The sequence below is a fragment of the Neomonachus schauinslandi genome, chromosome 4 (genome assembly GCF_002201575.2).
Source record: "Neomonachus schauinslandi chromosome 4, ASM220157v2, whole genome shotgun sequence".
NCBI classification, from domain to species: domain Eukaryota; kingdom Metazoa; phylum Chordata; class Mammalia; order Carnivora; family Phocidae; genus Neomonachus; species Neomonachus schauinslandi.
In genome coordinates this window covers 7085292-7103813 of record NC_058406.1, presented here as the reverse complement: position 1 = coordinate 7103813, position 18522 = coordinate 7085292, and the positions used below count along the sequence as shown (strand labels likewise).

The window sequence follows — 18522 nt, the reverse complement described above, 5'->3', positions numbered from 1 at the left end:
AGTGATATCTTAGTTCTGACAAAGAGACTATATATATATAGTTACATAAGATGGTAACATTAGGGAAACTGGGTGAAGGGTATATGGGAACTCCCTGCACAATCTCCAAAACTTTTCTGTAAATCTAAAATTATTCCAAAATACAAAACTTATTTTAAAAAAAAGAAAGAAAATTGGAGTGCACCCAATGAGAATCCCTGCTGAGATATATTAACCCTATGGCTATGGTCTTGCTACTCCCAGCTATGGACATTTGTTTATCATACTAGAAGTAAAGCTGGGTACATTTCTTCACCTACCTATGCTTTATATACAGTAAAACTACTAAATGCGAAGTTCAAAATATTTTATGAAGTGTCTAATATTTAGTCACCATCTGGCTTTCTGGAGCAAATTCTATTTTCTAACTGCTTCCTTATTCTTCGAAGCTCCCAAATGCTTTCCTGGAGGTCTTTGGATACATTTTAAATATCACTAAATAAATGAGAGCTGTAACACATGTAAATCTTATCTGATTTGGCTATTAAAAATTATCACTTATATGTGTACAAGACAGATTTAAGAATCTTAAGGTTTACAATAAGAATAATAACAAGGGGGCGCCCGGGTGACTCAGTCGGCTAAGCGCCCGACTCTCAATTTTGGCTCAGGTTGTGACCTCAGGGTTGTGGGATCGAGCCCTGTGTCAGGCTCCACGTCAGCAGGGAGTCGGTAGAGATTCTCTCTCTCCCTCTCCCTCTGCCCCTCCCCCTCCTTGCTCACTCTCTTGCTCTGGAATAAAAAAAAAATTTTTTTTTTAAAGTAGCTGTTGCTTAAAAAAAAAAGAAGAAGAAGAACAAGTGGCAGGCTTTTCAAACACACAGGTGCTAGGCTCGTATCTACAACCAGTTAATAAGAAGATCCCAGTAAAATCAGAAGTAAACTATCCATCTGCCAGGAACATAGGGGACTTTTCTTGCCAGGGAAGATGGGCAGCACAAAAAAGGGAAAGATGATCTCCTTTTCATTCACTCATTTAAAGTACATCTATTGAGGGATTATTAAGTGCAAGGCACCCTTCTAGGCACCAGGAATACATCAGGGAGCAAAAGAGACAAAAATCCCTGCCGTCAGGGCTATATTCTAGTGATATGCAAAGGAACACTACAGCAAACCACCCCTGCCTCTTCTGCATTCCAAATGACTTCTGTAAAGAAGAGTATCAGTGCCTGAAATGCTGGTATCTTGCTAGAAGTTTTATTACTTTGTTATAAAAATGTGGTTTAGGGTAGCCTCTTAAAATAGAATCCTGGAACACAGCAAAGTATCAATGTTTCATCCTGCTAAGCAATTTAATCAAGCGGATTTACTCCACTGTCTGCACATGACCTGACAGGCACTTAAAGCAAGTATAGGTCATACAGAACACCTCTCCCAGGATCCCTAGAGACTGTCCAGTACACTCCTATTTATTAGAGACATTAATAACTTCAACTCTGAAACAATGGAGACCATCAACTTATTTATATAGTTTTCTTCTAGAGAAATCATGAAAGTAGAAAAAAAATAATTTATCAGTAAGATCAGTGGAAAGTGGCCAAACAGCAGTGTCCTCATCAAGAACTATCTCTGTAGTCAAAAAATATAACCCCAAAGCAAGAGAAAGTGAATGCGGGTAACAGAAGGGCAAAGATCTTACATTCTTGCTTTCTCTTAACAGCTAAGATGGATTCCTACCTTCTTTTGGGTTCTGCTTAAATTGTGCAGAAAGAGAAGAAAGAAAGATGACATCTCTGTCCCGGTCCTTCCAGGAGACACGAAAGATCTTACAGACCAGCTGTAAGGCCTGTTCTTCAGACACTTCAGAACCCGAGGAAGGCTCCTTGTGAGGAAGAAGATTTGGGGGTTAATTTCAAGTAATCCGTTTATTAATGAGGATATTTTAGAAATACACACAACTGTTCACCCATTGACTAAGGGAAAAATGAACTTGTTACTATGACTTTGAAGTACCAACATGGAGGTTTCATAAGCTTACAATTATCTACGGGGGGTGGATAAAAGAGCGGGAACATTACCTGTAATCACCAAGGGAGTAATGTGATAAAGGATGTACATACATCCTATTTGTTTACTTTTCTGAACGCCAAAGGACCAGGATAACATCAGCACAGAACTAATCTTCATCCAAAAACTTTTCCAGAATTCAATGTTACTCACTAGTTTCTGTCACAGATAAAATATATATAAAAGAATTCTGGAAACACGCAAGAACTCTACAAAACGAAGCATCGTGCCATCAGAAGGCCACAGTCCAAAAGATGACCATCACCAAGTGCTGCTGAACACGCATAAATCATTGCACAGTAAGTGAGGCAACTGTCTCTACCAATTCTACCCCATGACACCCGCCAAAAGAAAACAACTCTCTCTGGCTAACTATAGGGAACTAAGCTCAGATGATAACAAAATATAAAGACCTCATATTTTAAATAAGCTTCTAAGTGCTACTAGACTTCACGTATTCTTGCCTCAATTCCCAGCCATTTTCTCCTCAGAATACTACGGAAGATGTGATGACCTACTTGCGTAAGCAAAAGACCAACAGAAAAAGTTCAAGTTAGCGTGAAATTCCTTCTCATTACAAACTCAATTTACCGATAGAAATATGGATCTGAAACCAAGGTAACTGAAGGATTTGACCAGATGAAAGAAGTGAGCTCTCCTTCCATTAGGGCAATCTAGGCTCCATTTCTCCTCAAAAGAAGAAAAGAGTCACCTCAATAGGATTTGCTGACTTGGGGCTGCGCATTCTAATCGACTCTGCAGATGGAAAACTAAAAGGGTATTTATATTACCTGTTCTAAAAACAGAAGCAAGGGCTTCATCTCTTACCAACCTTATCGCTGAGGCTCCTCTTTTCTCTTCGATCGTTTTCATCAACCTCCATATTTTCAATTCCTGAATCCACATCCACCTGGGACATGCTTTAAGTATAAAAGACAAATAAGGCTTTTACCTTTTATAAATCCACCCAATGTCATAGCTTCCTGGTTGAGGAAAAGTTCTTAAGTATCAGTCAAGAAGGCAAAATAATAAAGCAAAGAAGTCAAAATCAGTCAAGAAGGCAAAATAATAATAAATAAAATCTTTTTTCTGATTGACTTTTAAGAGCTCTTCATAAACTAGGATGTAAACATTCTGTCTATTATACTTGCTGGAAATATTTTTCCTAAGTTGTCATTTTCTTAGGCTCACTTTCAAAAGCAAATTAGAGGTTATTTTCTATACATATTATTTTTAAATGGTATACATACAATCAGAGCCTGATCACAAAAATCTGGTTAAGCACATATGTTATTTTTTCCCACATTAAATAAATAATTTTCCCAGCACCATTTATTCAAAAGACCATCCTTTTTATGCTAATAGGAAATCACCTCTCAATAGGTCCAATGGCCATGTATATATGGGTCTTTTCCTGGATATTCATTTCTGTTCCATTAGATAATCTGCCTGTCCCCAAACAAAAACCACTCTATCTTACTTACTAATACTTCACAATAAATCTTGATTATCTGCTAGGTCAATGTCTCCACCTTACGCTCCTACTTCAAGAGAGTCTTAGCCATTCTTGGCCTTTGGCTCTTCCACACATAGTTAAGAATCAGCTTCACAGATTCCTTGAAAATCCTGTTGGTATTTTCACTAGAATTTCATTGACTCTAGAGATCAAACTGGGGAGAAAGGACATCATTACGTTATTGAGTCCATAGATAAGTATCTCTCTCCAAGTAACTTAGACCTTCTTCAAGGTCTTTCAATAAACTTTTTTTTTTTTTAAATAGGCTCCACACCCAGCACGGAGCCCAATGTGGGGCTTGAACTCACAACCCTGAGATCAAGACCTGAGCAGAGATCAAGAGTCAGCCATTCAACTGACTGAGCCACCCAGGCACCCCTGGTCTTTCAATAAACTTTCACAGTTTTCTCTATAAGTCTTTCACTTCTTTTGCTAAATTTATACCTAGGTACCATATGTTTTTAAATGAAACAGTGAATGGTACCTCTTTAAAGATTAAGTTTTCTAATTTCTTGTTGCTAGTCCATAGTAATATAACTGATATAGACCTCTCAGAAACAACTTATTTACTTATACGTAGGATTTACTAGGTAGAAAATAATTTCATCTCCAAATAATAACTGTTTTATTTCTTCCACTCTAATCCTTATTTGTTCTACTGCACTGGGTAGAATCCCCACGTTGACCAGACGTAGAAAGAGCAGCCATCTTTGTTCTTTTTCCTGATTTTAAAGAGAGTGTTTCTAATTTCTCACCCCAGAGTATGAGAGTTGCTGTAGTTTCTTGAGAGACTATATTAGTCAGAATAAGGTAAGCTCTGCTGTGCTTACACACACACACTTGGAAATCTTAGAGGCTTAACACTATAAGGGTTATTTCTTGCTTACGCCGAGTCTGGTGAGAGTGAAGCATCCTTACTCCATCTTTAATCTATGCCATCTGCAATACACAGCCTCCAAGGTCACTGGAGCAAGAGAAGAGAGGGATGGAGGAGGAACATCGGCTCAACTGCCTTTGCCTAAAGGTGACACATGTCACTTCCACTCACAGTCTACTGGACAAAACTAGTCACTTGGTCCCCATCTAACTGCAAAGGTAACTGGAAATGCAGGGGATCATGTGGAATATTTGCTGAACTCTGTCTCTGCCATATTGTCAATTTAGGAGGCACCTTTCTGTTTCCTGTTTACAAAGATTCTTATCATGAACTGATGTTGAATTTTATCAAAGTTCTCCAACTACCAAGATTATATGGCTTTTCTCTTTCATATATAACGTGGGGAATGATATTTATAGATTCACTAATGCTGCACCCTTGCACTCCTGAGATAAATCCAAGTGGCTCATGTTATGTTATATTATTACTTTAAACTAAACTTATAATTGAAATATCTGTACAGACCTATCCATAGATGATCATGTCTCTTTGGTTGAATAAAGCTTCACAAAAGAAACACTGATGTAATCAGCACCCACATCAGAACCAGAGCATTCCCAGCACCCCAAGAGCACCCCGATGACCATTCTGCAACTAAGCTAGCCCACAGCAACCACTATCCTGGCATCCAGCCCCAGAGAAGTTTCGTCTGCTGTTTATGTGTTATAATATTTGATTTGTCAGTATCTCAAGATTTTTGCAAGTACGTTCATGAGCATGATTACCATGTAATTTTTTTCTTTTATATTATTCTTGTCTGGTTTTGATATTAAAGTCTTACAAGCTTTATAAATTGAGTTGGTTAAGTATTCCCTATTTTTTTAAGTTATCTGGAAAAATCTGTGTATAACTGGAATGGCAGAATTTGCCCATAAAATCATATGAGCGAGGGGCTTGCTTTGGAAAATTTTAAAATACTGATTCAATTTATTTCATGGTTTTTGATCATTCAGGTTTTCTCTTTCCTCCTGAGTCAATTTTGGGAGAATTATGTTTTTCTAGGAATTTGATTTTCATCCAGATTTTCATGTTTATTTGCACGTTGCATATTTACATTTCTTTCATGGAATTCTCTTCTTTAATAACAAACATTACCGAGATCCCCTTTCTGTGCGGGCATTGTTCTAGTTGTCAGAGAGGCTGGTGAACAAACAAAAGGGGCAAAACAATCCCTGTGTCATGGAGCTTACCTTCTAGTTAGAGGGAGAAAGACACTAATAAACATAATAAGTAAAACATATCATATACTGATAACTGCTATGGAAAAATTAAGGAAAAGGCAATTGAGAGTGCAGGCCTTTCCACTTTAAATGGGGTGAGCCTCACTGAGAAATGCCACATGAATACAAATAGGAGGGGGGCTGGCCATGCACATATCCAGGGAGTCTTCCCAGAAAAGGCTTTTTATTTCCAATACTTATTTATATTCTTTTTCCTTGTTTCATGTAAATTATAGCTTTATATTTTCTTCTGAGGACCACTTTTGCTATGACATACAGCTCGTAACATGGAATATTTCTTATTGTTCAGTTCTAGAGCCTTTCAAATTCCCATTATGATTTCTTCTTTGATCTGTATTTAGAAGCATGCTCTGTTTTAAAAATTGCCAACCGTATGAGGAAATTTTTAAGTTTTTTTTCTTCTATTAATTACCTAACGTAATGCCCTCGTCAGAAAACATGATCTATGTGAGGGGTGCCTGGGTGGCTCAGGCGTTAAGCGTCTGCCTTCGGCTCAGGTCATGATCCCAGGGTCCTGGGATCGAGCCCCACATCGGGCTCCCTGCTCGGCGGGAAGCCTGCTTCTCCCTCTCCCACTTCCCCTGCTTGTGTTCCCTCTCTCGCTGTGTCTCTCTCTGTCCTATAAATAAATAAATAAAATCTTTAAAAAAAAAAAAGAAAACATGATCTATGTGAAGCGTCACATAGAAACTCTCTGGTCGTTGGGTATTAGGAAAGAACGTGTATTCTCCAACTGTAGAGTGCAAAGTTCTGTATCTGTCAATTAGATCAAGGTTTTAGCTGTGTTGTTTAATTTGTTCATATGCTTACCGATGCTCATTCTTTTTGATTTATCGATGGATGAAACACGGGATGTGTTAAAATCTCCCATTATAGTTATGTGTCACTTTCTTCTAGTTCTACTATTGTGTGCTTTATTGTGTGCTGTTGCTGTCCTCTTACTAAGTGCATGTATTTTGGTAACTGTTAAACAGTACACAGTGCTTATTTCTAATAATACTTTGTGCCTTAAAGTCTAATTTATGAATATGTTTACCCCCGTTTTCTTTTGTTTAGTATCTGTGTGGGATATCTTTTCCCTTTCTTTCACTTTCAATGAAAGGTTGAAGATCTAACCTAATGTTTCAGGTGCGCCTTCTGTAAACAAGGATAAAGCTGAGTTCTGTTTTGTTTTTACCCCAATCTAAGCCTTTTCACTGTGATTTATAAACAATATTCATTTCTTTTGACCTTATTTTGTGCTATTTGTCCCTTTTTTTAAACTTGTGCTTCTTTCTTCCCTCCTTTTGAATTGACTTAAATCCCTCCCAACTCCCAACTCCCATTCCATATTTTCCCTTTACTGGTTTGGAAGATAAACTCCATTCCCGTTCTTTTAGTGGCTACCCTTAAATTTTATCAAGTATCCTTAACTCAAAATCTAAAAGTTGGCCAGTGTCTTCACCCCTCTCCCAAGTACACAGGGACCTTAGAGCTTGCTCTAATCACCCCACTTCTGGCTTCCCTGCTATGCTGTCCAGCATGTTACATCTAACTCATTGTTTCACTTCTCTCCCCCAGTGTTATTTTATATACTGTTACTACTGTTTATACTGCATTTGTTTAGAGGTACCACATTTATTTTCTTCATTCATCCTTCCAGCTTGCATCTCAGACATCAGTCCTGAGATCACTTTCCTTCTTCTTCAACTACATCTGCTAAAAGTTGGGGTCTTCTGGTGGCAGACCATCAGGTTGTTTTTGTTTGGTTGTTTGTTTTTTGAATCGATAAGTGTCTTTATTTCACCCTTGCTCCTGAAAGGTGCACAAGGGTACACAATTCCCAGTGGGCAGTTAACTTACTTTCAGCGTTTTGACACTATTATGCCTCCATGTGACTTCCGTCATTCAGACATCTATCGTTCTTTGGCAGATAATCTCTTTTCTCTCTCTGGCTGCTTTAAAGGTGTTTTGTCTTCGATGTTTGGAAATTTTACTATAAAATGACCAGATACGAATTTCTCTTGGTTTAATCAGCATGCGAGTTTCTGGGCTTTTTTAATCAGAGGATTAATATCATTTATCAACTCTAGGAAAATTCTTAGCCGTTTATCTTTTTGATAATGGCTTCCAAACCGAGCAGGTAGAGGAAAAACCATGGTATAAAGAGGGGTGTGGGGAATTCCTTTAAGTCTCCCTACTCTCTCCTTTTGAATTTCCATTAGGTATATATTGGCCCTGTGTCCATTACATCTCTAAATACATGGCATAGTTTTCATCTCTTTTTCTCTTTGTGGCACACTCTGGGTAATTTCTTCAGCTCTACCATTCAGTATGTTAATTCTCTAGCTATGTCTAATCAACTGTCTTAACTCTTGCATCAAGTCTTCCATGTGAATTATCTTTTCATTTCTAGAAATTCTACATGGTTCTTTTTCAAATGTGCTTGGTTGTTTTTATAGCTGTTTTCCCCTTATTCATGTTTTCAATTCCCTTTGTAATTTATTTAAACCTATGTGTTTTGTATCCCGTATCTGGTAATTCCAAACCCCAAAATCTCTAGGTGAACAATTCTGTTTTTCCTGATGCTGTGGTATCTTACTCATGGTGGCTTTTATCTAGTGTGTTCTGTGATTTCCGACCATGAGCTCACACTTCTTGGAAATTTTTCTAAGGAAATCCTCTGAAGACGTGGATGATTTAGGTTTGCTTCTGCTAGATGCCTTGTAGGCTGTATAGGCCTGGCTCCACTGTGTATGGTAGTTCTCAGCTTGAGGCTTTTCAGACTATTGACTTACCAATAGTGTAAATCTAGGTGCCAGACCCAATGCAGGCACCCACTGGCCATGAAATTGCAGAGATGACTTGATTTTTTAAAAATATATCTACTCAGAGCTAAGGTAATTAGAACACAATTGTTTTTACTCTGTGGGGTTGACTTTTTTTTTTCTACTTGATCTTTTTCCTGAGTCCTTTCTGAATTCTTACCTAATGTGAGGTGATCTCTCATCTGGCTCCTTACCCCAACCCCACCAAGTGCTGAAACTCTATGCCAATGCTTCTTAACCTTTTCCACATCATAACACACATAGAAAAATAGTATTTGGTCCCCTGGCGTAAACCATGGAAGCTGCTTCAGGGCAGAGAAGACAGGTCCTGGGCTGGGAGGTGGGGGGTTCTGGCCTGCCCACGCAATAAAGAAATCAGTACCTCAGCCACTCTGTCACCCACTCGCGGCACTCTGACAGCACAGGGAGATTCTGCTCTAGGACGTCCTGACCCTTATGGAGCTCCGAAGGTATGTGGCTTACCTGTCTGTAACTTCCCAAACTTTTAAATTTCACTGATCAGTATAACTTTGAAGAAATTTTTAGGGACTGACATATGCTTGCCAACATGGTATGTACAAATGAGGACATTAGAAAAAATTTAAAACAGTTTTTTTTTTTAACCACTTATACCATTATTTCCTAAAAGATTTCAATACCAAAACCAAAAAAACTTACAAAGAATATTTCAGAATAATACAAAGACCTATAAATCTCATAGATCTCACACTAATTTGCTAAGGACTGGCATAAATCTCTGGGCTGGCACTTGGGACTAGCGGACTAGAGACTAAAGTGACTGAATCTCTCCCTTTCCATAAACCCGACAGCTTACTGAAAAACTGGCTTACTTTACCTTTTTTCACAAGAGACACCATCGATATCCATGCTCTGGGAACGTGAGAGAGACTGAGATTGGGTTTCAAGGCTATTGGAGGGCGAGCTGCTGAGAGAACTGACTCCTTCACTGCTCTGGCTTCGATGAGCTACTCCTAGCCAGAAAAGACAGGAAAAATTAAGTTTCCTGTGAAGTAACATTAAAGCCATCTATAATGGCGACAGTAAACATAAGCATTTATACCATCATGACAGTCAGCAAATGAGGAATCTCTATCAGGAGATCATGTTAAATGTTCAATATTAAAATCATAGAAACATTAGCAAGAAATCATAGTCCATCCATATATGTCATGTGAGGTCAGTGACAAAGCTACATCTGATAGCCAAAACTAACTCATCACTTTTTCTTTCACCAATTCGAATATGGTTCCCGAATACAAATTAGCCTCCGTGATGGTCCAGAAAAATCCTTGAAATGTACCAAAAGTAAGATAAGTTAATAAATGGCTATAGAAATATACAGATGGATAGATGTGTGACACAGCAAATATACCAAAATGTTAATAGTAGAATCTAGATGAGGTGTATATAGGTGTTCATTGCAAAATTCTTTCAACTTCAGTTTAGGCTTAAGATTTTCACAACAAAATGCTGAAAACATGCCAACAGAGCCATCTAAGCAATGTCCTTAAATACAGATCAACTCATTTATTGATTGAACATCTCATCGAATGATAGTGTGGGGAAAATAAAAACCCCGACAATGCCCTTGCCTTCATAGAGCCTACAGTATAGAGAACAACAGCGATGAGTACAGGGCAGATTATTTCTTATCAATGTCTTTAAAACCATGTTTTTCTCATAGAATTTAAAAAAAACTCTATCTTTCCATGGGGGGAAAAGTGTTTTACCCAGGCATTTGCAAGTACTTTAAAAAATATATACTTAAGTTGCTGAAAAGAAAATGAGACTAACACTAATAATACATTATATGTTAGTTAATTGAATTTAAATTAAAAAATGAGACATTAAAAACAAAAACAAAAAACAACCACAACTGCAATTACCATTTGTAGCTGAAACAAGTACCAAGTGGATGAACCTGAACACTCCCAGCATTACAAGAAAGTAAACTTGCCACCTTTCCCTGTCCCTCATTGAAGAGTATCAGAAAACATCCATCCATTCCTGATGGCGGGTTTTAACATGTGCCTGTTTATTAAAGCTTCTGCAGGACTCATGAAAGAAAAGAGAAACTAAATCCTCTATTCCTAAATAGACTCAAGGAGAATACAGAAAGTACCTAATGTGGAAAAAATCTGAAATAAGCCTGGAGAAGATAGTAAAACTTTCAATTCCCGAATTCAAGAATGTAACCCAAAGTAAGCTCTCAGTAACTATTTACTGAAGGAATAAATAATACACAACAAGGTCCTTAGGAGAATATTATTTTACCTAGCACAATAAAAGGTCTAACAATTTTTTTAAAGAATTTATTTATTTACAGAGAGAGAGTGTGCGCATGAGTAAGCCGGCGTGAGCAGGGGGAGGGGCAGAGGGAGAGAGAGAGAGAGAGAATCTCAAGAATCTCAACCCTGAGATCATGACCTGAGCTGAAATCAAGGGTTGGACACTTAACGGACTGAGCCACCCAGGCGCCCTAACAGTTTTTAAATAAAACTAATCAATAATAATAAAGTTCATCAATTTTTATGGAATAGCAATTAAGCAGCTTTAAAATTTCTACCTTATAAAACCAGTTCTAAAATTAAACAGAGTAAGTTGTTTAAAAAAACCTGTATTTGAGGGCGCCTGGGTGGCTCAGTTGTTAAGCGTCTGCCCTTGGCTCAGATCATGATCCCAGAGTCCTGGGATCGAGCCCCACATAGGGCTCCCTGCTTGGCAGGAAGCCTGCTTCTCCCTCTCCCACTCCCCCTGCTTGTGTTCCCTCTCTCATTGTGTCTCTCTCTGTCAAATAAATAAATAAAATATTCAAAAATAAAAAAATAAAAAGAACCCTCGCTACACTACATGTACAATGATCCTCCAGTAATACAATGCCAGAGTATACCAGACAGTACAGAATACTGTGTTTGCAATATTTTAATAAAACATCAAGGATATCATCTGAATTCTTTTTTTCTCGAACCCTCCATGTGATCTTCATATCCTGGGTCCAGTGGGGCAATTCTCCCCAGAATTTATTATGTATCACAGTGTTCCTCAATCCCATCTAGAATCTGGAGTGACCCCACTGCTTTCTTAAACTTAAAAAGTGATGGTGTCTTTGACTTTATTTATAGTCAATATAAATTAAATACTGTGGCTAAAACAAATCAAAGCAACAGCACAAAATATCGCTCTGTTTCCAAAGCACGCACACGTAACTCCTGTGGCTCTCACTCTCTCCCGCTCCCAACTTGGGAAACTACTGTCAGGAAGCCCAATTTCAAGGAATGGAGATTCCCCCCCTTCCTCATCTCCATAAAGGCAGATATCAAAGAATTAAAACAGACATAATCTTCTCCAATTCTCCTTTACAAGATGAGAAATTCTCTGCATTATCAATTTAAAAACAAGTCTTCAAAAAGTGAGGGTGGTGTAACAAAGAATGGAGAAAGCCGTGTCTGCTTAACAAAAGATGAACTACAAACTTTCAAGTTGGCAGTTGTCCAAACTTTTATTACTAATAAGAGCTTGTTAAAGGAAAATTATACATTCTGGGTGGGAAGGCCGTAATTTTAAAGGAAATAATAAGGAGGGTTTTACTTCTCCAAGATTTTCCTCCCAGTACTGTAGTATTTCCTGAATGCTATTCCCTTTCAGGTATAAACCAGACCAAATGCCTATTTAAGCTGTAACACTAGATCTAGTCCAGTATTTTACACACATACACACACACACAGAGGCTTGCTAAATTCTAGTATAAAAAGAAGCACAGGGGCGCCTGGGTGGCTCAGTCGTTAAGCGTCTGCCTTCGGCTCAGGTCATGATCCCAGGGTCCTGGGATCGAGCCCCGCATCGGGCTCCCTGCTCTGCGGGAAGCCTGCTTCTCCCTCTCTCACTCCCCCTGCTTGTGTTCCTGCTCTCGCTATGTCTCTCTCTGTCAAATAAATAAATAAAATCTTAAAAAAAAAAAAAAAAAAAAGAAGCACAGGATTGCCAAAAGGGACCTTAAAACCCCAAAAAAGCTGTTAAAAAGGTGTGTGTGTGTGGGGGGGGGTGACTTTAAAGGTCTCGCCCAATCCTCTTCTTTATAGATGAGAATACTGAGATCTGTGAAGTCTAAGAACTTCCCTTATTAGCAAGTTAGAAATAGAGGCAAGATTAAAATGCATGTCTCTTGACTCCAAAGAAAATGCTATTTCCACTACCCCAAACTGCTGAACACTGCTTTGATCACAGCTATTTTAAACCAAAGCTATATGTTTCATGCATTCTAAAATAATAAGAGCAAAGCTTAAAAAGATATTAGTGTTATAAAAAGAACCATCATTCTATTACTAATCAAAATTCTAAGGCTAATTTACACAGATCTTGACAATGAACTAAGCTAAAGGGTTAACATTCATGGAAAACACAAAGTACCCTCATAGTTTATTTGGCCAATACCAAACCTCACCCCTCAAGAGTACTTATGATGAGCATATTCTATTCCATAAAGCCAACTGATACATTCAGTCAGCAGCTAACTTCCTAGTGAAAATATTTTGTTCTTGTGAATTAACACAAATAGAATGAAATTTCAAACCTGTAAAGGAATACAGTGGTACCTAAAACATTAAGAGAAGAAAACCAACAACTCAAATTAGAAAAATGATTTAATCTTCTTACTTATGCGATAGAGTTTCCCTTCCTTCATGTCAAAAGGGTGAATCATGCAAAGAATCATACACCTGGAATCAAAAGACCTTAACTGCTCCTTAGAAAAATGGTTGAGTGGCGGGCTAGTGCAGAGAAAAGACAGGATGAGCCTGGAGCATCTTACAGTGCCAAAGAGACAATACTCAAAAAAATTAAAAGATGAGCATGTCAAACAGAGGAGTCAACCCAAAAGAGCTCCCAATGGTCAAAGCTAGAACAATTTGTGCAAAATAATAATGCAAAAATAAATAATACAGCAATTTGAATTAGAACTCAATGTACAAAATAAACATACATGAGTTCAAACTGATATAAGTAAGGAGAAGGACAAATGTCCCTTACAGAAGAATTCCATATAACGTATCTACATGTAGACATTCCCCACTCCAGAAGGTAAAGCTTAATTCCCACTGCCTGAGTGGGGTGGGCTGGACTTAGGAACTCTGATTCCAAAGAACTGAGTCTGGAAAGGGGGAAAAATCGTAACTTCACAGAGGAGAGACCTAGCGATCACCAGATTAACCAGGTGGTGAAGGTGAACACCACCAGAGGGGTGGTATGGACAGTGTGCACCCAGAGAGGAAGTGATGAGAGGGGCCCTTCGCATGTGTGGTTCTCTTCACTCAAAACCCCAAACCCCAGTCTAATCAAGAGGAAAAACATCAGCCAAAGCCAAATGAAGAGATATTCTACAAAGCTCTTCAAAACTGTCAAGATAATGAAAACCATGGAAAGACTAAGAAACGGTCACAGACCAAAGGAGACTCATCTTTAGTTTAGTCAACAGTCGTACCCCAAAGATATTTATGGTTTCGGGTCTCACAGTTAGGTCTAGTTCTTCATATATTTTAAATATTAACCGCTTATGAGATATATGATTTGCAAATATTTTCTCCCATTCCGTAGGTTGCCTTTTTATTTTGCTGATGATTTCCTTTGCTATGCAGCTTTTTACTTTGATGTGGTCCTACTTGTTCATTTTTGCTTTTGTTGCCTTGCTTTTGGAGTCAGATAAAAAGAAAACCATCACCAGGACTGACATCAAGAAACTTACCGCCTATGTTTTCTGCTAGGAGTTTCATGGTTTCCGGGCTTACATTCAAGTCTTTATCCATTTTGAGTTCTTATGTATGGTGTAAGATAGTCTAGTTTCATTCTTTCGCATGTGGCTGTCCAGTTTTCCCAGCACCATTTACTGAAGAGACTGTCCTTTCTCCATTGTACATCCTTGGCTCCTTCATTGTAAATTAATAAATTAATTGACCATATATGGGTGGGTCTATTTCTAGGCTCTCTATTCTGTTCCATTGATCTATGTGAATGTCTTTATGCCAGGCCATACGATTTTGATTACTATAGCTTTATAATAGTTTGAAATCAGGTAGTGTGATACCTCCTGCTTGTTCTTCTTCCTCGGGATTGTTTTGGCTATTAGGGGCCTACTGTGGTTCCATACACATTTTAGGATTCTTTGTTCTGTGAAAAATGCCATTGGAATTTTCATAGGGATTGCATCAAATCTATAGATTGCTTTAGCTTAGTATGGACATTTTATCAATATTAATTCTTCCAATCCGTGAGCACAGATCTTCCCATTTATTTATGTCTTCTTTAAATTCTTTGATCAACATCTTGTAGTTTTCAGTGTATAGATCTCCCACCTCCTTGGTTAAATTTATTCCTTGGTATTTTGTTCTTTTTGATGCAACTGTAAATGGGATTATTTTATTCCTTTTTCCCATAGTTTGTTATAACTGTATGGAAACACAAGAGAGTTTTGTTGGGGCTCCTGGGTGGCTCACTCAGTTAAACATCTGCCTTTGGCTCAGGTCATAATCCCAGGGTCCTGGGACTGAGCCCCGTGTTGGGCTCCCCGCTTAGCAGAGAATCTGCTTCTCCCTCTCCCCCTGCCCCTCCCCCCGTTCCTGCTCTCTCAAAAACAAATAAAATCTTTTTTAAAAAATCCCAAAAACAAGATATTTTTGTATATTAATTTTATATCCTGCAACCTTACTGAATTCATTTATCAGTTTTAACAGTATTTTGGTGGAGTCATTAGGGTTTTGTACACATAGTATCAAGTCATCTGCAAATCTGAAAATAGCAACAGTTCTACTTTCTTTCCAATTTGGATTTTTTTTTCCCCCTAACTGCTCTGGTTAGGACTTCCAAAACTATATTGAATAAAAGTGGCAATAATGGGCAACCTTCTTTTGTTCATAATCTTGGAGGAGAAGCTTTTGGCTTTTCACCACTGAGTGTAACATTAGCTGTGGACTTAGCATACATGGCTTTATTATACTGAGGTACATTTCCTCTATACCCACTTTTGTTGAGAGTTTTTCTCATGAATGGATGTTGAGCGCTTATTCTGAAAGCTCATGATTTTTGCCCTTCGTTTTGTTAATGTGGTGCATCACCCTGATTGGTGTGCAGACGTTGAACCCTCCCTGGGTCCCTGAAATAAATCCCACATGATGACAGTGTGTATATGATCTTTTAATGTACTGTTGATTTTGGTTAGCTAATATTTTGTCGAGGATTTTTGCACCTATATTCATCGGGGATATTGGTCTACAATTTCCTTTTGCCGTGGTGTTCTTTTCTGATTTTGGCATCAGGGCAGTGGCTGGCCTCATAAAATGAGTTTGGAAGTGCTCCCTCCTCCTCTTTTTTTTTTTTTTTGGAAGAGTTTGAGAAGGATCGGTATTAATTCTTTGAATTCACCAGTGAAGCTGTCTGGTCCTGGACTTTTGTTTGTTGGGAGGTGTTTGATTAATGACTCAATCTCCTCACTAGTAATCAGTCTATTCAGATTTTCTATTTTTTTCATGACTCAGTTTTAGAAGGCTGTATGTCAAAACATTAATTTTTCTTTTTTTTTTTAAGATTTTATTTATTTATTTGTCAGAGTGAGAGAAAGAGCACAAGCAAGGGGAGTGGCAGGCAGAGGGAGAGGGAGAAGCAGGCTCCCCGCTGAGCAAGGAGCCCGACGCGGGACTCGATCCCAGGACCTTGGGATCATGACCTGAGCCGAAGAGAGACACTGACCAAGTGTCCAAGGATTAACTGACCAAGCCACCCAGGAGTCCCCAAAACATTAATTTTTCTTAAACACACTCCCTCAGATTCCAATTGGGAGACTGGAGACGGATGGTGAGAAAAAGTGCCAGCATATTCCCAAATCAAAACCAGAGAATTACTTCCTGGACATATACCTACTATGAGCTCAACAGATAGAAGAGAAATATAAGACAGCTTTATGAAGAGTTTTCAATCTAGTTAGGAAAACAAGATAAATGCACACAAAACTAAGAATGGCTTGTGCAGCACAATTCCTAAGGGTTATCAGTGTCTGCAGTGAGTATGATGGTGCTAAAACAGGAGCAGAGATGCTCTGAAAACAGAACATGGAGTGAAATGAAGGGAGGCTTGATCACAGAGGACCCTGAAAGTTCTTGGACTACATTATAGTTGCAAACATGGAGACAAAGAAGACTTCTGAGCAGGTGACATGTCTGACCTCTTCTACTAAGCCATAAATTCCCCAAGAGACAGGAAATACATTTTATGGAAACCACTCTCACACACTGTTGACCTCTGAGTCCTCCTGAGACTTGAAAGCATGACCTAAGCAGTGAGAGCAGGAGTGTCATAATGTTCATGTCCCATGGAGTCAGACGCAACAGAAGTTCAAGGACCAGGTTAGCCTAAATGGGGATAGAGGAGGAGAAGAAAGGGACCAACCCCAGGTCAAGACAGGAATCTGATTCCCAGAGCTACATACCTCTCACTAACAAGCTGTCAGCACTTTTTCCAGACTCACAAAGTAAGTATCATGACCCTAGGAATAATGCTATATAATACAGCCCATTATAATAATGCAGCCAGCCCAATATATAGAATATCCTGCCCCTCTGGTGGCCAAAATATATGTAAAATATACCCCCCCTTGGATGACCAAATAGCCACTCCAGTGAGATGAAATATTCATGCCGGTATAAGATACATCTGTCACAACTAAAGCAAAAAGGATTTCAACCACCACCAGGAGCCTCCCGAGCCCTGCAGTCTGCGAGGGGTCCCAATGCAGCCCTCTGGCCTTGGAACTTCTGCCTGAGCCTCTGCCTCCAGCTTGCTTCTGACTCATCCTCGAGCCCTCTTCCCTGCCCTCTCCCAAGCTGCAGACCAAGTGGAAACAATAGGGCTTCTTTCTGAAGAAGAAAAAAAAAAAAAAGATTTAAATACTGGATTAGCAATCAAGGATAGGATGAAAAGGTTATAATTCTGTCATTGCTAATAGCATTCTTAGCCAAAGACAATTAACTATAAAAGTGTGATTTTGTTGAAATTTCTACAAATGTACTGCTATTTAATAATGATGTTCAGTATCAGAACTGGAGAAGGAAGTTGAGGGGAACTGAAGATGACGGCACCATCACAGGCCTTGCATCAATCATCACCGGGCCCATTTCTGCCCCAGGACCTTTGCATCCGTTGTTCCTTCTGTCAGAAAAGAACGCCCAACAGATAATCCCTTGGTTTGCTCCCCAGCTTCTTTCAGGCTTCTTTTGAAATGTCATCTTCTTAATGAGGCCTACCATCGACTCTCTAACTGAAAATAGCTATGCCCTCATACCCTGGCAACATAATTCTCTAGTTTCTCCAAAATAATTCTCACCACCTGATAGATTTTATGGTTTTTAAAAACTGTTTGTCTTCTCCCATGAGACTACAAGCAATGTGACCTAGAAGAGAACCGAACAGACACATGAAAGGATTTAAACAAATAGGTAGTAAATGAAGGCTGCATGAATTTACAGCGTTCAGTAGATCACTGATAACAACCGATATAAAATGAAACGTAAAACAGATCATAAAACATGTCGAACAAATCTGGAGGGTTTAGAATAACAACTGTAATGGGATATGGAAGATGTTCCCTATTTTCAGAAGTAATAATCCTGTGTCATTGTTGTTGTTTTAAGGCAGAATTTTCAATCAGATAAATCCTTCAGTGAAAATTCTCCCGCACAGCTGGCCACCGCAAGATTCCAATTGGGAGACTGGAGAGTGGAGATTCCAATTGGGAGACTGGGAGTGTGGGGCAGAGGGAGACGACCTGAGGCCAGGTGGTGTCAGTGCGGCGCGTGAGCCTCCATGAGGACGTCCCCTCCTGCCGGACTCGGGGCCCGCTGACACCCCCCAGCTTGGCTTGCAGCCCGGGCTCCTAACACAGTGCCCAGCACACGGAAGGCATTAAACAAGTGT

At 39.0% G+C, this 18522-nt stretch overlaps 1 protein-coding gene across 1 annotated transcript in view; it reads right to left on the bottom strand.

Moving 5' to 3' along the window:
• The window catches only part of UBE4B (ubiquitination factor E4B), a 124417-nt gene that overhangs the window by 55995 nt on the left and 49900 nt on the right, over nucleotides 1–18522 (bottom strand). The window contains exons 3-5 of the mRNA XM_044914381.1: nucleotides 9404–9539; nucleotides 2879–2966; nucleotides 1717–1861 (exon numbers count right to left, since the gene is read on the bottom strand). Coding sequence (XP_044770316.1) covers nucleotides 1717–1861; nucleotides 2879–2966; nucleotides 9404–9539 — 369 coding nt within the window. The remainder of the gene's footprint in view (nucleotides 1–1716; nucleotides 1862–2878; nucleotides 2967–9403; nucleotides 9540–18522) is intronic.